Source organism: Cnephaeus nilssonii, assembly GCF_951640355.1.
Source record: "Cnephaeus nilssonii genome assembly, chromosome: 5".
Taxonomy (NCBI): Eukaryota; Metazoa; Chordata; class Mammalia; order Chiroptera; family Vespertilionidae; genus Cnephaeus; species Cnephaeus nilssonii.
In genome coordinates this window covers 76,126,438-76,145,555 of record NC_137076.1, presented here as the reverse complement: position 1 = coordinate 76,145,555, position 19,118 = coordinate 76,126,438, and the positions used below count along the sequence as shown (strand labels likewise).

At 38.6% G+C, this 19,118-nt stretch overlaps 1 protein-coding gene across 4 annotated transcripts in view; it reads right to left on the bottom strand.

Annotated features, from left to right (window-relative positions):
• Positions 1–1,561: 1,561 nt before the first annotated feature.
• Positions 1,562–19,118, bottom strand: part of DDX46 (DEAD-box helicase 46) — a 54,125-nt gene continuing 36,568 nt past the window's right edge. Inside the window, exons 20-24 of one of the 4 annotated variants that reach the window (XM_079771754.1) lie at positions 14,551–14,724; positions 12,631–12,849; positions 11,826–11,970; positions 5,211–5,284; positions 1,562–3,895 (exon numbers count right to left, since the gene is read on the bottom strand). In XM_079771754.1, coding sequence (XP_079627880.1) covers positions 3,848–3,895; positions 5,211–5,284; positions 11,826–11,970; positions 12,631–12,849; positions 14,551–14,724 — 660 coding nt within the window. In that variant the 3' untranslated portion in view covers positions 1,562–3,847. Of the gene's footprint in view, positions 3,896–5,210; positions 5,285–11,825; positions 11,971–12,630; positions 12,850–14,547; positions 14,725–19,118 lie in introns of all 4 variants that reach the window. The other 3 variants (XM_079771753.1, XM_079771756.1, XM_079771755.1) reach the window with 3 other exon arrangements.

The following is a 19,118-nucleotide window of genomic DNA, read 5'->3' as shown; positions in this document are numbered from 1 at the left end:
TCCTAGGAATTCAGAAATAATGGCGAAGGGCACTTTAACATCCAAGGCTGCTAGAAGTGCCTGGAGTTAATAGGCTGCTAAAAATCCATCTACTACGAAGTGCCAAGTTCAAATGATATGCTTTTTCTGTGGACAAAGAGCACATTTTGCATACTGAATCCTCACATGTTCTTTATAATAGGCAAAACTGTAAAAAGGGACTAATATTCAAAACATGTACTACCACGTTTTTCCAAATACTAAAAATGATTAGTTTTTTTTTAATTCTGAAACTCTTTTATGAAAATGCTAACAATATCTGAGAGAGTAACTCTGAGTCACAGTTCTCCAAAAGGGTTCAAACTTTCTCTTTCATTTCATAGTTTTTCCCTCTGCAACAGAACAAGGTTAATGCAAACTTCAAGTGTTTTTATTTTTATTGATTTTAGAGAGAGAGAGAGAGAGAAACATCAATTTGTTGTTCCACTTATTAATACATTCATTGATTGACTCTTGTATGTGCCCTGACCAGGGATCCAACTGCAACTTTGGTGAATCAGGAAGATACTCTAATCAACTGAGCTACCCTGCCAGGGCATGTTAAAAATTTCTTTTTAAAGGCTCGAGCTTCAAAATCATGAACTCTTATAAGCTGATGCCATATTTGGAGAAGAGAACAAGGTCAAGAAAAAGAATCAAAAGTAAATTCCTCACCAGTCATGTGATTTGACAGTATGTACTTAACATAAACACATACACCGGCTAAGCCATAAGACACTAAAAAGGTGAGACCACTAATATTGTAGGAATTTTGCAAATAATACATTTGTTTACATTTTTTCTTCACATTTCTACTTGGATTCCTGAGGAAAATTGTAAGTTGATATAGAACTTATAATCTTATATCAAATATCTGCAATTGCTAACATGTCAGGGAATCTTTATCTAGTGAAGGAAATGTAGCCACCATTAACCCCAGAGAGGTAGCCTAAGAGAAGAATATATGTTTTATTAAGCAGTGTGTACAAAGATGTTCAACTCCAAGTTAAAGGCCCCACTCGACTGAGATTTTATTAAGGTGTTCTGATGGTTACAACACCTAAGGAGAACAAAACGTTAAGACAGCCTCTCTACCCCTCCAGACTTACTCATTTATTATTTTTCTTTCTCTTCATATTTACGCACACAACTGTTTTTAAACTTTTTTAACACACACATCTTTTTTAAACATTAACTTCAGCTTTTCGTGCCAGAAGCAAAAGGTATAACAAAATGTCAATAGACTCCAATTCTTATTTAAAATTATGTACCAAAATATGAAGACCTTGTAGCTCCAGACTCAACTCGAAGAGGAAGAATATTCTCATGCACCACACTGTGCTAGCCACTCATAACTCTTGCCTGCTCTGAGAACTCGGCATCCATCATCCTCTATAAAGCACCAAAGTGGAGCATTTTACTTAACAAAGTGTAGCTTTTTACCCTAGACCTCATGTCAACTACCATCCCCCACCTCCTATCTTAAACACTATGTTATCTGTCACTAAAGGACTTTAGCTGATGGTTTCATAAAAGAAAGCAAGGGCAGCATAAAGAAAGAGCTCACAAATAGCCAAATTACAAATCTGGAGGCTTGGCTTTCTAGTTTGTGATTCTTAAGGTGCTAATATATTACTTAGAAGAGGACCCCACTGCTGGCTTCATGGGATTTGTAAATTCCAGGTATTCAAGAGCTGGTTCTGTTCAAAGAAACAAACACCTCTTTACATGTAGGGCTGTCTGTCTCAAAAGTAGGATCAAAGAAAGCCACAGGTACACTGTGACTACCAGCTGAACACCAATGTACAATGCTAGTAAGATATGAAATATATCAAATAATAATACCAACCGGCACATGAACCTATTATTTTTCTGTCTTATGCCAAATACAAATTCCACTTATTCCAAAAGACTAAGACGATTCTTCAGGAACATATTTTTTAGTAGAACTGTGTATTTTGAGTAGCAAACTGCCAGAATTTTAAAATAAACAAAGAGTGCAATACTTCGCTCACATGACCACCAAAGTAAACAAATTCAGATAAACAGCAGAAAACATTTCAGCAGAGATAATTTTAGGAAAATGCAGACTGAATCAACTTTTTATTTTGTAAGGAATTTAGAAAACATGAGCAAATACTGATATTGCATCAAGAAACAAATTAGTCTATACATCATTCAAATTTAAAAAATCAAAGAGTCAATGTGACACTAAAAAATGTAGTAACAGAAATGTGTTTCATTTTTGAACAAAACACTATCAGTGGTTTCTTACAACTATATATACAAACGTAAAGGCAGTAATGCTAAAATGGTGTGAAATGCTGAATCTCAAAATGATCCAGCAAGTTGAAGGAGCACCAATTGTCACCAATGGGGACTGCCACATATTCTATCGAAGAAAACAAACTATCACTAGGTAATAAAAATAAGCAAATACATAAATTGTGGGGGAAAGGAGCCCACAATGCCTGGAGCTTTAGAGTAAATGGTTTATTTGGTTCTGTTTTTACATATGTTTTGTCTGTTTTCTTCCTCTAAGAAAGAGAGTGGATATGTGAGGCATCTTAGAATATTTTCCAATTATATTGTAGTTATTCAGTAACGATAAGTATTGCAGAAACAATGATCTATATGCCTTGTCACCTTAACCACTTAATGTACTATTTAAATGATTTAACACCAATAGTATGCTTTCATTTTTTTCTTTTCTAAAAACTCTAAGTCAAGAATATTCAAAGGAACTTTCTTAATTTAAGAAATATGTCTCTTTAATTCCTGAAATTTTTCTTTTTTCAAGAAGTGACAATAATATGAAGTTCTAATATACAAGGAGCATGGTAAAGAATATTATGTAATCCAATTATAACAATTTAAATTAGAGTACTCAAGAAATATATCTGAGGGCTCAAAAATGTAATTTATGATTCCTTGTGAACTAAGTTTCACTGAGAAATGCTTATGGCTAAGTGTAAAACATGGTTATAATTATGTTTGCAAATTTTAAAGAAAAGTCACAACATACACAATAATCCTGAAGAAAACCAGATTAAAATTTGTAGGGTATTTATATGTACAGATGCATACACAAATACTTTCAGCGGGGGAAGGAATCATATTAATATTTACAGGCTACAAATCACTTTTTTTTAATGAAGATTAGAAAAGCGTTAGTAACTAGGTGTAGAGTCAGAGGTTGTGAGGTGAACCTAACTGGTAAATACTAAAATTCTTTGCAGTGTAAAGAAATGCAGAAGACTCGTACTATAAATCTTTAATTAAAAAACAAAAAGCAGTCCAACTATTGTCCATTTATAATGATAAAAATTAAAACAAAAACTGAACCCATTTTGTAAAAATTCTATTATAACATTCTTAAATCCAGTTCATATTGTTCCACTGAGTCAAGGGAGACACAAAATTAGACAGAATTTTAGCTTTTCTAAAGAGATTATCACAATTTCATTGCAAGAGGATAAGGTGAATAGCCCCTTAGCAACTTGTGTACTTTATTACCTTCAATAGAAAGTCCAAATATTTCCATTTTTTTTCAACTTCTGGAATTCAATCCAGATATTTAAAAGGTTGATATTTAAGCTTAAAGGACATCATACTCTGAAAACAGGCACAGGCCTGCTTCAAATACAGTTTGATAATTCTAGGGGTACTTACTGCAAGAAGATTTCTTTAGCAAATACTGGTTTCTTATTTTTAAAAAATCAGCAAGGCAGAATTTAAAAAATCTTAATTTACAATACATTGTAAACTGCACACAACAATTGCCACATGTATCACGACCATCACAGGTAAAAAGTTTTTTCCAGATGTTTCATAAGACTTTGTATCTTCCTTTATTTGTTGGTTGGTATGAATTTTGCTATAATAGAAAATAAGAGATAGGTGGTAAGAAAAAGCAAGGAAATTTCCTTTACAAACATATAAAACTATCATATTTAAAATAAAAAATGTTAATATTATATGCAGGAAGACAGAACTGTTCAATAACTAATCATTTCTCTGTTCTCTCGACTATTCCTTGACAGCTGTTTTGAACCAACTTAATGGTAGTGACATCAAGGTCCTTTTTCTATCACTCCTTGGTGAAACAGTCTTAAGCACTTGATTTAAAGGTCGTTTTTCTTCTTCCTTCTTGTTTTGTGTACCCTCTAGTCTTTACACTTTTTATCCTCCCCCCAAAGAATGTTCTTCAAGTAGAATTTTAGAAAAGCCCTCAAAAACACATTCTTAAAGAAAGGATAGTTTCCTTTCAAAGGGCTCTCATTCCTACATACAAATTGTAAGGAGAGTTTACAAGCTTCAACTGATACTAAAGACACTCTCCATGTCCTCTCTTCTACTTTTTCAGGGACGTATCTGCCTCCTTTGGAAAGGTGGTCTATAAAAGGCACGTTTCCAAAATCAAATTAAGTCTTTACCTAAGTTTAAAATCACTGACAACACCTGTACTGGCAAAAATGCAGAGAAACTAGAATTTTCATCCAGTGCTAGAAGGGATGTAAACTGGTATAACAACTTTAGAAAGTTATTCAGTAATACCAACTTAAAGCTAAACTACACATTTACCCTATAATTAGCAATCCTCATTAACAATTCTAACTTCAAGGTTTATACCCAAGAGAAAAGCACACTAATTGTATCACAGAGACATGGAATATAATGTTTATAGAAGCATTATTCATAAACACCAAAAATGAAAATAACCCCAAAGTCCAATATATAAATTAACTGTGGTATATTCACACAATCAAATACTATCAAATACTATATTGCCATAAAAAGAATGAATTACTATTTCTTCATGCAACAAGGAATGATTTCCTCAAAGTAATGTGGAGGAGTGAAAGAAATTAGATACAAAAGTACAGAGTTTTTGATTCTACTTTACATAGAATTAAAAAATAGGTGAAACTAATCTATGATGTTAAAAGTCAGAATATTGTTGCATTTGGGGGAGATGAATGGTGAAGAGGAGCATGGGAGGGATTCTGGGATGCTAATAAATGTACTATATTTCTTGATCTGGATAGTGATCACATCAGTGTGCTTATTACTTTGTAAAAATTCATCGAGCTATAGGTTTGTGATTTGTGCACTTTTCTGTATTTATATTACAATTTAATAAAACATTTATTAAAAAAGTAAATTAAGTCCTTGAGGTCTTTTTCACTTACCAGCCGGATCAGTTCTTCTTTTATGAGCCTGGTGATTTCTGCCTTTGCTTTCTGCACGGCCAGTTCATTGGCACCTGGTGAGCAGTGGAAAACGATTATCAGAATTACACTGAAAATGTATCCATGTCATGGAGAGCCACCAGGAATACTGTAGGTGACTTTCAGAAACATTGTGCTACCTGCCAAGACAGCCTTTCAATACTGGTGAAACATCATCCACAGTATATAATGGCTGCTTATTGTTTTCAATACTTTCAGAGTTTCAAATGTAAGCAATGAGGTTACAATGCGTGTACTGTTAAGAATTCTTGGTATGTTGATTAAAGAATGAAGAAAAGATGATTAGCTATTTATCCAAAAGAGAGTAAGAAAAAGTTAAAGGGAAATAGAACTTCCTTGGTTCATTTATTTAACAAATACTTATTGGATATTTATTATTTCGTTAAAGTCCACAAATGTTTCAGAAAGGTCTTAAAGGTGAATGGAGGATTAAAAAAAAGTAGAAGAGAGGACATGGAGAGTATTTTGCAAAGGGAATCACATGTGCAATGGTATAGATTAAGAAAGGCATGCTGCCCTGGCTGGTATGGCTCAGTTGGCTGAGGGTTGTCCCGTGCACTGAAACGTCACTGGTTCGATTCCTGGTCAGAGCACATGCCCAGGTTGCGGGTTTGGTTCCCAGTCAGGGTGCATATGGGAAACAACCAATCGATGTTTCTCTCTCTTTCTTCCTCTCTAAAATCAATAAAAACATTTTTAAAGGAAGGAAGGGAGGGAGGGAGGGCGGGAAAGGAGGAAAGGACAGGAGGAAAGGAAGGATGGATTACATACTGAAGAGTAAAAGAAGTATATCGTGGCTGGAAAAAAGAGTGGAAAGAAGATAACGAGGTAGCCAAGGGGCTGAGGCAGGCTGGAGACATCCATTCACAGTTAATAATTCAAGAAACATTATGTACCCATCATGTATATTGTGAGAGATTCATTATACGAAGAACTCCATGCTCTTTATAATCTTGTAGTCTACCAGAAAAACAAACTTGTAAAGATATTACAACAGGATAAGTAGCTAGGAAGTAGTCTACCAGAATAACTTTTAAATATCACTTCTACGCCCTGGCCCATGTGGCTCAGTTGGTTGGAGCATCGTCCCGTATACAAAAAGGTGTCGGGTGAGATTCCTGGTCAAGGCACATACACATTGAGGTTTGTTCAGGAGGCAACCAATCGATGTTTCTCTCTCACATCAATATCTCTGTCTCTCTAAAAATTAAATTAATTAATTAATTGATTAAATATATCTCCAAGCAGCTTTCCCCAACTTCCAGGCAGTTGTTTTTTTCCTCAGTACTCTCACAGAATTGTGTTCACACCACCATGAAAGCATATTTTTCAGGTAGAATGGACAAAATGTGCTTTTTCTGACCAGAAGTGAACAGTAAAAAAGAGGTACAAAGTAAGATGCTAAAAACAGTTGAGCAGCAAGTAAAATAAGAATAAAGAAGATACTGAATCCAAGAAGAAGAACAGGTGTTATCAGCAGTGATGGTGGGTGAGATTCAATTGAGATCACTGTAATAAAGGTGCTCATGGGACATCAGTTGGAAAGGTCAGCAATGCCAATGGAAATACGACCCAGTGGTTCAGGAGAGACAGGGATTAGAGAGCATCAAGGGGACATGTGGAGAGATGTGAAGTCAAGCAACAAGAAAGGGAGTAGGTATGCCTAGATAGAGATAGCACAGTATACACTAAGAGGAAAAGAGCTGGACCAAAGAAGTAAACTAGAGATTAAGGACTAGGAGTGATATGTCAGGGTGCAATGTAGAGAACTACATTTTAATCACTGTATACAAGAAAACCAAATGAGGAAAATAATTCACAAGATATGGGAAAAATCCCCCTCCCCCACTTATTACATTGAATAACCTTTTTGACACCAGAGAGAAGAAAGGAAGAGTGGAGGGAAGAATGGAGAGGAAAAGGAGGAGGAAGAGGGGAAGGAAGAAGGAGAGGAGGCAGAGGGAGAAGAAACCGTTTAACAACAGGAAGGAAAGGGCCATGAGCAGGGCTATGCAATGTATCTAAATCTTACAGCTCCACCAGCTTCCAACCACAAGATTGTAAAGCTGTGGGTGCTGGAAGGGAAGAGAGATAGATGAGAATGAACAAGGGTAGAATCAAGAGCCAAGGCAGACTGAAAATCACAACCAAACCGAAATTCAGGAGCAAAGTATGTTACTTGGCATGAGATGGTGTGAAGTTTGTTGACATTCTGTGCTATTTTAAAAAGAAAAATGACTCTCACCTAGATTTAAATGGAAGAGTAACTTTTCTATTTTAGTAAAAGTCTGACCATTTGAACCATTTAAATTTTTGACTTAACATAGCTTCTTTAGGTAATAGGTTACATATGTTTATAAGCTGCCATGAAAAAGAGGCATTTCCTTTCATTGGTCCTAAAACAACTCTGGCTGCTTTTAAGGGATTCTCCACCAGTAAAAAGAGGGTCACAAAACAGGCTATAAATTATACAGGGTGGCTAGGCATGTAAGTCCTTCCTGTTCTCCTTCCCGCTGCCTGGTGGGAGGCCTGGAGCTGCTGAGCCCAAGAGCCTCCAAGGAGCCAGGCAGTGGGGTCCCTCCAATTACAGAACTAGAAACAGATGACACTAGGCTCCTTCCAACACCTGTTTTCACCCTATTAGTGTTCAGTTGATTTGGTTTGAAAGACCCTATCAAATTGAATCGTCTATGAAAAATTTCAAAGATTTATATCATTTTAATTACCAATTTCCAGCTTTTATTCAGCATCTTATGTCTCTAGATTTTCAAGCTTCATTTTTGGCAAGGTTATCTTTTTACTTGGGGGGGGGGGGGTCTTCAATTATAAAATTACGTATTATTTTCTGAGCACAAGTTGACAGTGAAGAGAAGTGACCAGAACCAATCTAGGTGGATGGAAAAGTCAGCAGAAGCTGTGGGTTTTTCACTTCACTTGGTAGTATAGGAGGTGTGTTCTGATCAAGTTACATGTAAATTGAACTTTGAAACAATTATACTATAATAAACAAGCATAATTATCTTTAAATTAATAAATTACATAGAAGATCCTTTTTCAGAGCAGTCATGTCTCTGATTTGCCTCTTTATAAGGCAAGCATTTACATACTGGTTTTGCTTAAATACTACCCATGATATTCAAGATGGGGCTAAAGGCTGACTCCATGTACACAAAGGTTTTATTTATCATCAGATTCCACTGGATGACATTGTGTCTCCATCCTGCATGGTGGCCTAATGAACAGAGCAATTAAGGGCGACCTGTCCAGTCCTAAATGCAGGAAAACATCAGTGTAATTTTCTCTCCTTGCAGATCTGGGTGCCAGCACTCCTCATATTACTACACAATAAAAAACAGTTTCACATGATTTAGAAACACACTGAGTCACTGGCAGACCAAAAGTCTTTCAGGATACATAAGGGTGCCATTTAAAAACCTGACTTGAAATAGATATGAGTCAGTTTATCAAAGTCACAATAACAAACAAATAAAAAACTGAAATTTAACTAGTTCTCAATCCACTTCCTTTGTACACCATTTAAAAACATGTATGAATCTTATTATATAGTAATGATAGAATGGCAATATCATGGAAAATATAAAGGCTGAATGTGACTTTACCTTTGAGTTTTATCTAATTCATAATTAATTTTTAAAAGTCGAATAGTAAGAGTGACACTGGTGAAAATGGCAGAGCAGGGAACTCCAAAAGCCTGTTCCTCCACAAAAGCAGCAAATAAACTTGCAAAAACTATTAAAATAAACTTTATCAGAACTCTGGAAACTAATCAAAAGTTTACAGCAACCAGGCAAGGACTTATTAAAAAAACAACAACAGCTGAATCTTGGTAACAGAACTTTCCAGCATGCCTTTCTTAATCTACTTAACCTACTCTGACAACATCAGGCATTTTGGTCAGGAAACAGTTTCTATTTAGAGGTAAATGGGATACATGCTGCACATGTATTTCTCTTGGTGTAGTCTTTATAGTAAGAAGCCACATAAAAACAATTTGAGGTCACCAATTAAAAGCAAAGTGACTGGGCAAAGTACTAATTTACTTTCTGCAAAATTCTCTTTGTTTTGGCCAGGAAAGAAATAAACCCTAAAAATAATTCCTAACATATAATTAAGTCATTTTAGTTAATGTTTATTTCACTAAACCTTTTTAACAATATACTTTCAATGGATCTAAATAACCTCCCATTGATCTTCCTAACAACAAACTTTAGAGCTGATCTATCCAGTACAGTAGCCATCAGCCATGTGGCTACTTAAACTTAATTTAATAAAAAGTAAGTAACATTTATACCCTGGCCAGTGTGGCTCAGTTGGTTAAGCGTTGCTCCATGTACCAAAAGGTCTCCAGTTTGATTTCCCCCCAGGGCACACGCCCAGGTTTCAGGTTCAATCCCCAGTCGGGGTGCAGGCGGGAGGCAACTGATCAATGTTTCTCTCTCAAATCAACATGTCTCTCTTTTCCTCCCTCTCAAAAAAAATCAATACATTTTTTACAAAATCAAATAACATTTAACATTTGTCACAATGGCCATATTTCAAGCACTCCATAGCCATCACAGTGAATTCTATTGTGCTGCTTTAGAGAGATCAAATGGATATATGCCTGTCAAATATTTTGTGTCCTCAAGACAAGTGACTACAGGGCTTAATCAGATGCATTATTCTGAAAACTTATCAAGTGTCACCATGTGCCAGGCACTAGAAATACAGAAGATAACAGTCATTACATTCAAAGTCACTGCATTCTAAGGAAAGAGACACAAGTAAAAATACACTATAATTTCCCTGTGATGAGTGCTGTGAAGAAAAACAAAGCAGGTTAAGAGCTATACACAGAGTGTGAAGTGGGATCAGGTAAGGCCTCCTTGTTAGAACTGATGTGTATAACTCAAAGTAGTAGACTGGTGTCTGAGATTATACAAGGTGTGGGAGCAGCTCCTTTGCAGCCATTTAAGCACTAGGTATGCAGACTCTGGGCTTACACAACACATGGAGTAAACTTCCCCACAGCTCCAACAACAGTATTCAACAATTATTTCGTTCATGAAAGAGATGAAATGGACCTGACTGCTCTAATTTAAAAGTCTATGACAAAAATGTTCAAATAGAAATAAAGGGAGGCAGAGTGTCCTACCACACAGCAGAATAACACATCTTATATAATAAAAGCCTAATATACTAAGTGTCCGGTTGTCTGTTCAACCAATCAAAGCGTAATATGCTAATGATATGCTAAGGCTGCTCAACTGCTCGCTATGACATGCTTTGACCACCAGGGGGCAGATGCTACGACCAGTAGGTTAGCTTACTGCTGGGGTCCAGCCGATCGGGACTGAGCGAAATGCCCTGGAGCCCTCCTGCGGTCCCTCCTCAGCCCCAATCATGCACCAGTGGGGTCCCTCGGCCTTGCCTGCACCCTCTTGCAATCCAGGACCCCTCGGGGGATGTCAGAGAGCTGGTTTTAGCCCAAAGGTGGAACTGGTTACTAAGATGCTCACTGACCACTAGGGGGCCGACACTCAATGCAGGAGTTGCCCCCTGCTGATCAGTGCACTCCCACAGGGGGAGCGCAGCTCAGCCAGAAGCCAGGATCATGGCTGGTGAGCACAGCAGCGGTGGCGGGAGCCTCTCCTGACTCCATGGCAGCACTAAAGATGTCCCCCGAGGGTTCCCAAACTGCAAGAGGACACAGGCCAGGCTTAGGGACCCCCTTCCAAATACACAAATTTTGTGCACCAGGCCTCTAGTTAGGAAAATAAATAAAAATGAAAATGAAAAATACCTTCTGAATTCACACATGAATGTATGAAAATTGGTTAAAAAGCAAACCAGTCCTAGCTGGTTTTGCTCAGTGATTTGAACGTTGGCTCTTGGACTAAAGAGTCGCAAGTTCAATTCTAGTCAGGAGCACATGCCTCATTTGCAGGCTCAATCCCCGCCCAAGGGGGATGTGTGCAGGAGTCAACCAATCAATGTGTCTTTCTCTCTGTTTCTCCCTCTCCCTCCCATTCTCTCTAAAAATCAATGGAAAAAATATCCTAGGGTGAGGAGTAACAATAACAACAATAATGCAAACCAGATCACTCTTAGTTAATGCATTACTTATATTCTTCAAGTTACGGTATTAGTTGTCCTTTCGTTATTTTTTAAAGGTCTGCATGAATTTTTATGGACACAATTTCAAAGGCAATATTTGCTTAAAAATTCATTAATTAGACTATTAATATAGTTGACTTACTTTCTAAACTAAACTTTGGCCAGAATGTTCCTCTTAATAGAAGTATAAACAGATTAATCCTTAAAAGAAAAGTCCTTTTCTTTCAGAGTCATTTTCAAATTTGAATGAATTGTCCAAATTGAAAGAGTCCCAAACACATATCATTTCACCTTTGTATGTGTACTAACCTTCTAAATAAAGACCTCAAATAACATATAAAAATATTTTTTGTAAGTATTCCTTATTTTCTAGAACTGACTTCACATTCTCTCTATTACATTTTACATCAACCCTGAAACAGAACCAACAGTACATACTTTCAATTGCCAAGTAAATTTTCCGCTCTCCTTCCTTGGGTTCCTTGCCAGGTGGGAAGTATGTTCCTCTGATTGTAATTGCAGCTTCAGAATACTCACTGATTCTCTGCAGAGCTTCCTTAGAGGTAACTTTCCACCTAGCAGTCTATAAAAGAAAGGGTGGGGGGGAAATCACTTCATAACAGGATTTAAAAGCTGAGTGCACTGACAAAGAATAGGTTGTCTAAATCATATTATGGTCAATATTAAGATTATAATTAATACCATCATAATGTCATTTAAACCCTAACATGCCTAGAACATATTGTATAAAAATGGAATTTCTATTGTTATCTCCCCTATCTAGATAAAAAGTAGCTATTAAAATGTTCATGGCACTTTGTAAAGTATATGATTTTCTAACAACTATGCTGTACACCTGAAACTAATACAAAATAATATTGAATGGAAACTGTAATTTTAAAAATATTTTTAAAGTAAATGAATAAAATTAAATGTTCATGGGTTTTAAAGAAGAGGTTTTCACTCCTAAGAAGCAAAAGTTCCTACTCCATACCCAGCTGGCGCGTAGCTCAGTGGTTGAGTGTTGACCTATGAACCAGGAGGTCACAGTTTAATTCCTGATGAAGGCACATGCCCAGGTTACAAGCTCAATACCCCAGTGTGGGGTGTGCAGGAGGCAGCTGATCAATAATTCTCTCTCATCATTGATGTTTCTCTCTCTCTCTTCCTCTCTGAAGTCAATGAAAATATATTTTTAAAAAGCTCCTACTCCACAACAAAACGTTTTAAGTCTGTTACTTGCCTGTGGGAAGTCATTGATCTCTAATTCTTCCTCATATCTCTTAAAAGATTCATTCTGTCCACCATCCTGTCTCTCCTCTTCTTGTTTCTCCAAAGGCACATAATTGAGCTTGGCATTGATCTTTTCAGCAAGCTGCTCTGCAATGGTTTTTGCAGACACAGTGGGAGCCAGGATGGTACCACCTCTGAGAATTGCATTGGTGGCCTGTTGCATCACATCCTGCAGTTAAAGAAGAACTACAGTCAAATCTCAATTGAGGGCAGAGACAAGATCAGGGATCCCACCAATTATTCTCTGTAAAGTCACTAACTAAAAGCATCTTTCTAATGTAGATTCCTACCATATGTGCAATTTAGCCGTATATGTTTTTAACTGATAGTTTGATATATATCCTTTACTTTGATGAGAAAATTAAAGAAGATTCAACTCTGTATTAAAAGTTCTCCTGGCTCATAGCCCCGGCCAGTGTGGCTCAGTTGGTTGGAGAGTCATTCCATATACCAAAAAGGTGGTGGGTTCGATTCCCAGTCAGGACATATACCCAGGTTACAGGTTCAATCCCCAGTTGGGGCGTGTGTGGGAAGCAAATGATCGATGTTTCTCTCTAACATCGACGTTTCTCTCTCTTCTCTCTCTCTCTCTCTCTCTCTCTTCCTCTAAAAATAAAAAATAATTTTAAAGGTACAAAAAATTGCATTAATAAAAATAAATAAAGTCCTAACTGGTTTGGCTCAGTGGATAGAGCGTCGGCCTGCGGACTGAAGGGTCCCAGGTTCAATTCCGGTCAAGGACATGTACCTTGGTTGCGGGCACATCTCCAGTGGGGCGGGGGGGGGGGGGGGGGGTGTGCAGGAGGCAGCTGATTGATGTTTCTAACTCTCTATCCCTCTCCCTTCCTCTCTGTAAAAACATCAATAAAATATATTTGAAAAATAAATAAATAAATAAATAAAAAGTTCTACTGGATTATAGATAATTAGGTTAACTCTTGATGTTAAACATAGTATGTTCCTAAAATAATTTACATGCTTTGGGACTCCCAGGAATTGTCTCTGAATTAGAATCTTTGTGCCCTATCACCAGAGATACTCTTCTCCCCATGGTCCAACACAATTTTCAATAAATGATAGTAAATGACTTACTCAAGACCTTTTAGCTTTTTAATTTGAACTTGATTTTACTATATGCTTAATCTGAACAGAACCCTTCCATGGGGTAATACCTGACTCATACCTCAAGATTTTCCAACAGTGAAAAGTTACAGCTATTTGATTTCTCTAATAAAGAGTTATTAGCAGTAATAATCCCAGAAAATTTAGGTACTGCCATCCCAGCTCTGAGTAGGCAGAGGCTTGGGGGCAGTAAATACTTCAAGATACCTCACGGGCTAAACAAACAGACTCAGAGACCAGAGGCTCCGAGCCTGGTTCCACCACTAGCCTATGGCTTGGTCATCCCAGCTTAGGTGCTACAGACCTGAACTTGTATAGCCACTGGACAGAGGGCCTGCCCTGCAGGTCCCCAAACTCTAAAAGTCTTCAAAACACACCGAGTAAAAGCAAATCAATAGATAAAAAGGAAGTTATTTCTTTAAGATTCTGGTAAGAGTAATCAGTATAGTACTTTATAACATGCTCCATGGCTAACATGCTTAACAGTCCGGCCTTCCAGAATAGGCATTGAGACCTCAGTTAGCCCCAGCCAGCATACCTCAGTGGTTGAGCACTGACCAATGAACCAGGAGGTCACAGTTCAATTCCTAGTCCGGGCACATGCCTGGGTTGCGGGCTCATTCCCCAGTGTGGGGTGTGCAGGAGGCAGCCAATCAATGATTCTCTCTCATCATAATTCCTAAAAAGCATTTAAATCAAAGAACTTATAGAAAGTTTTAACTAAAACTTGGAACAAATTACTTAATACCTGAGACTCAATGCCCAAATTCTTCTGAGCATTGATTCTAAGAGCCAATCTTTTAGCAATTTCTAATTTCTCAGCATTTCCAGCCGTTGGAACAGGAACACTAGATGTTCCAGGAGCAGCCATATCCTTCACTCTCTTCTTTGAATTAAACATGCTTTCAATCTGCTCATCAATCTAAACAAAATGAAAAAAAGGTCAGCAGAAGTTGTATTAAAAATACCAATGCAGATATATCTATATAAAAAATATTTCTACCAGAAGTCTAGAATCAGTTACATTTATGTTAATTCAACCACATAGATCAACAGGAACATATACCAGCTATTGGTTAAGAGCGACACATTTCATTTTAAAAAATCAGTTGTCTGGTGAAAAAAAAATAGAAAACAGATACAATGCTACACGAACCACTTATGCAGACTCTTGAGTGGTCCAGAAAATACTTCCCAGTTCAGCAAATAAGGAATGCGTGTTGTCAAGACAGAACAGCCAACATGATGCATCTAAGATACCCCAGCAATCAGGCCTAGAGGCCAAATATACTGCAATGAAAGCGGCTGGAAGAAGAGCAATAACTTAAGGCCAATGGACAATTTAAAAAAGAGAAAATGAACCCTAGCCGGTTTGGCTCAGTGGATAAAGCATCGGCCTGCGGACTGAAGGGTCCCAGGTTCGATTCCAGTAAAGGGCACATGCCTGGGTTGTGGGCTCTGTCCCCAGTAGGGGACGTGCAGGAGGCAGCCGATCAATGACTCTCTCATCATTGATGTTTCTATCTCTCTCTCCCTCTCCCTTCCTCTCTGAAATCAATAAAAATATATTAAAAAACAAAAAAAATAAAATACTGGGGAATGGGGGAAGAGTCATTGATTCTCAGGGAGAATGATACAACCATGTTCCTAAGATAAGCTCCCAAAATTCTTCCAGACTCTTAAAATTCACCTGGATTTGCTTTAAAACCAGGTAACAGAATCAGAAAAGACCAATTTATTGCTTTATTCCTTTGAGCTAAGAAAGGAAAGAAATGAAGGTAGGTTTCCCCATCAAAGCAAAAGCAATGCCGAAAGCCCTTGCTCTCCAGGAATCACACAATTCCTACTGTGACTGTGCAATTCGCAGATTTGCCACATCTACCTTATAAACTATTTGCAGTTCCTTTTAAAGATGCCTTTTGCCCCAAAATTATGATTAACACTGCCAACTAAAGAGATGTAAATCCCTTCATATATTCAGATTAGGCTAATAGGGTCTTATCTTCTAAATCTTAAATAAAGAGGAAATTTTGTTCAGGGTTTAAATTTAATTAGGTTAATTTAGAAAAGCCTTCATTTAACAGTTTTATATTAAACAGCACATATAGCATTAAAATCCAAAACAATGCATAAAATCAGAAATGGAGAATGTGTATGGTGCTAGCTGGTAGGGTTAACTTTACTTTTGACTTTATTCACCTTCAGTATTGTTCTCATTTTTTACCAAAAGTATATTTTATTTCAACAATCAGAGAAACAATAAGAGATTTTTTTTAATGTTCAAAGTGACAATAAAAACAACACTGAGGCCCTAACCAGTTTGGCTCCGTGGATAGGGCGTCGGCCTGCGGACTGAGGGGTCCCAGGTTCGATTCCGGTCAAGGGCATGTTACCTTGGTTGCGGGCACATCCCCAATAGGAGTTGTGCAGGAGGCAGCTGATTGATGTTTCTAACTCTCTATCCCTATCCCTTCCTCTCTGTAAACCATCAATAAAATATATTTAAAACAAAAAACAACACTGAGGTGTAAAAACAAGGCCACAAATTCTTTAATGCTCGTCCCTTCAAGGGGTGGAGCCTGTCCATGAGTGTGGGCTGGACTGTGACTTGCTTCGTAGAAGTGCTAGTGTGTGACTTCAGAGACTAGTCATAAAAGGCACTAAGTCTTCCTCTTTGCTCTCTCTAGGATCACTTGCTCTGGGAAAAGGCCTCGGCCATGCTGTGAGGGCATGCAGGCAGAGCAGTCAAGAACGGAAGCATTCTGCCAAAGTAAGGGAGCCATCTTGGAAGAAGATGGCCCTGCGTCACTGCGGCTGGGGACAACTTGACTGCAGCTGGGTATGACCCTTAGCCACAACTACCTGGCTAAACTGCTCCTGATTTCCTGACCCTCGGGAACTGCGAGATAATAAATGTTTATTCTTTTAACCTACTAAGACTTGTATCGATTTGTTACACCATTATGGGTAACTAAACACTGACTTAATTGACTTGCAAGCCAGTCTGGTATACTAGAAAGAAATGGCCTGGGTTAAGTGGAAATCTGGGCCACTGTGGTCATGGACTAAATACTTTTCTGGGCCACAATTCCTCAAACGACAACAACAGATTGAATTCCTGATTTCCAAAATTGTGTTCTAATCTAAGGTTTAATAGGATGTGTGAAAAAATGTTATATGACCAGAGACTGAATATGTTGGAGAATTTCTGGGTTAAGCAAAGTTAAACAAGCTTCTTTAATTAAGGACTTATCACATCCTTTGATATGTTAATGCTACTACTAGTGGTATATACTGGGCAGATTTTCCAAAATTCTTTTATAATGAAAACATCTTCTCAAATACCCCTTTATTACTTTTATGAGTGAAACATAACAGTCTGAAAAACCTGTTTTTAAAAAAATCTTCTTCTAAAGCTCAAGCTCCTGAGGGGTTAGGGTTCCAAAGAATACTCTGGGAAACCTTCGTCTTGTTAAGTCCTCAGAATCCCCTTCACTGGGTCAAAATAATTCCATACATTAAGGACATGGACTTTAAAATAGAATGAAATGGATACAGGTCCCAACTCATTCATTCCCACAATAGCAATATAAACCCGAAAAGATTATTTAAGCCTCAGTCTCCTCAATTATAAAATGAGAATACTTTTGAGTACTACTTCATATGATTACTATAAAGAAGTAAACAAAATAATCCCTGTAAAGCACTTGGCACAGTGCATGGCACTTAGTAGCACTCAATAAATGTTGACTGTTATTAACTAGAGGCCTGGTGCATGAAATTCGTGCACTGGAGGCGGGGGTTGTCCCTCAGCCTGGCCTGTGCCCTCTTGCAGTCTGGGAGCCCTCGGGAGATGTCTGACTGATGGCTTAGGTCGGACATACTTAGCACTGCCACAATGAGCCCGGCTTCTGGCTGAGCAGCACTCCCCCTGTGGGAGCACACTGACCAGGGGGCAGCTCCTGCATTGAGCGGGATCAGGCCGAAACCAACTCTCTAACATCCTCCGAGGGGTCCTGGATTGCAAGAGGGCACAGGCCAGGCTGAGGGACCCCACCGGTGCACGATCAGGGCCAGGGAGGGACGCAAGAGGGCTCCAGGGCAAGTCTGGCCCATCTCACTCATTCCCAATCGGCCAGACCCCAGCAGCAAGCTACCCTACTGGTCCTAGCGTCTGCCCTCTAGTGGTCAGTGCACATCATAGCGAGCGGTTGAGTGGCCTTAGCATATCATTAGCATATTATGCTTTGATTGGTTGAACGGATGACCAGACAACTGGACACTTAGCATATTAGTCTTTTATTATATAGGCTAAGGATGTTCTATAACAATTAAATTTTAAAAGAGCAACATTAATACCAATATTGCTATAGATATGGGGAGCTGGGAATTCTGATAAACCACTACAGTGAGTGAAAACTATACATTTACTTTGCTATAAGGACAATCTGACAATACTTTAAGACTAGCAATTCCTTTTATACACTCATCCTTCAGACTTAATCTCTTGAATGTGCAAAAGTTAAATGTGCAAGGATGGGCACTAAAGTATCTATATAATCTATATAATAAAAGCCTAATGTGCAAATTGTCCCCTTGGGTGGCCGTTCGACTGGGAGTTTGACCACTTGCTATGACGTGCGCTGACCACCAGGGTGCGGCGCGGAACATGGCAGGCATTAGCCGACCGATCGCCCCGCAGATGCAACCAGCGGCTGTGGCAGCGGGGGGTGGGGCCACCGCCTGGCTTCCAGGTGCTAAGGGAGCCAGGCGGGGGCCCTGGCCCCGAATGATCGCCCCACAGGCGGGATGGTGGAGCAGGTGAGGGGCGACACCAGGCCAAGGCTGGGTGCCAGGTCAGGCTGAGAGGCTGGGGGCGTGAGCTGGGGCTGCGAGGCTAGAGGCATGAGCTGGGGCCCGATCCCCGCAGGCCACCTCAAGAGACCCCATCCATGCACGAATTCGTGCACCAGGCCTCTAGTAGTATATAATAGTAAAGTACAGTATATTCCAAATAATAAATATATAGAAACAACCCATATATTCAAAATAAGGGTTTGATTCATTGAACAGTAGAACATCCATACAATAGAGTATGATGTAGCCATCAAGAATAATGTAAAAGAGCCCTGGCCAGGTGGCTCAGTTGGTTGGAGCATCAAACCGTACACCAAAAAGGCTGTGGATTTGATTCCCAGTCAGGGCACATGCCTGGGTTGTGGGCTGGATCCCCAATAGAGGGTGTGCAGGAGGTGGCCGATCGATAATTCTCTCTCATCATTGATGTTTCTATTTCTCCCTCTCCCTTCCTCTCTC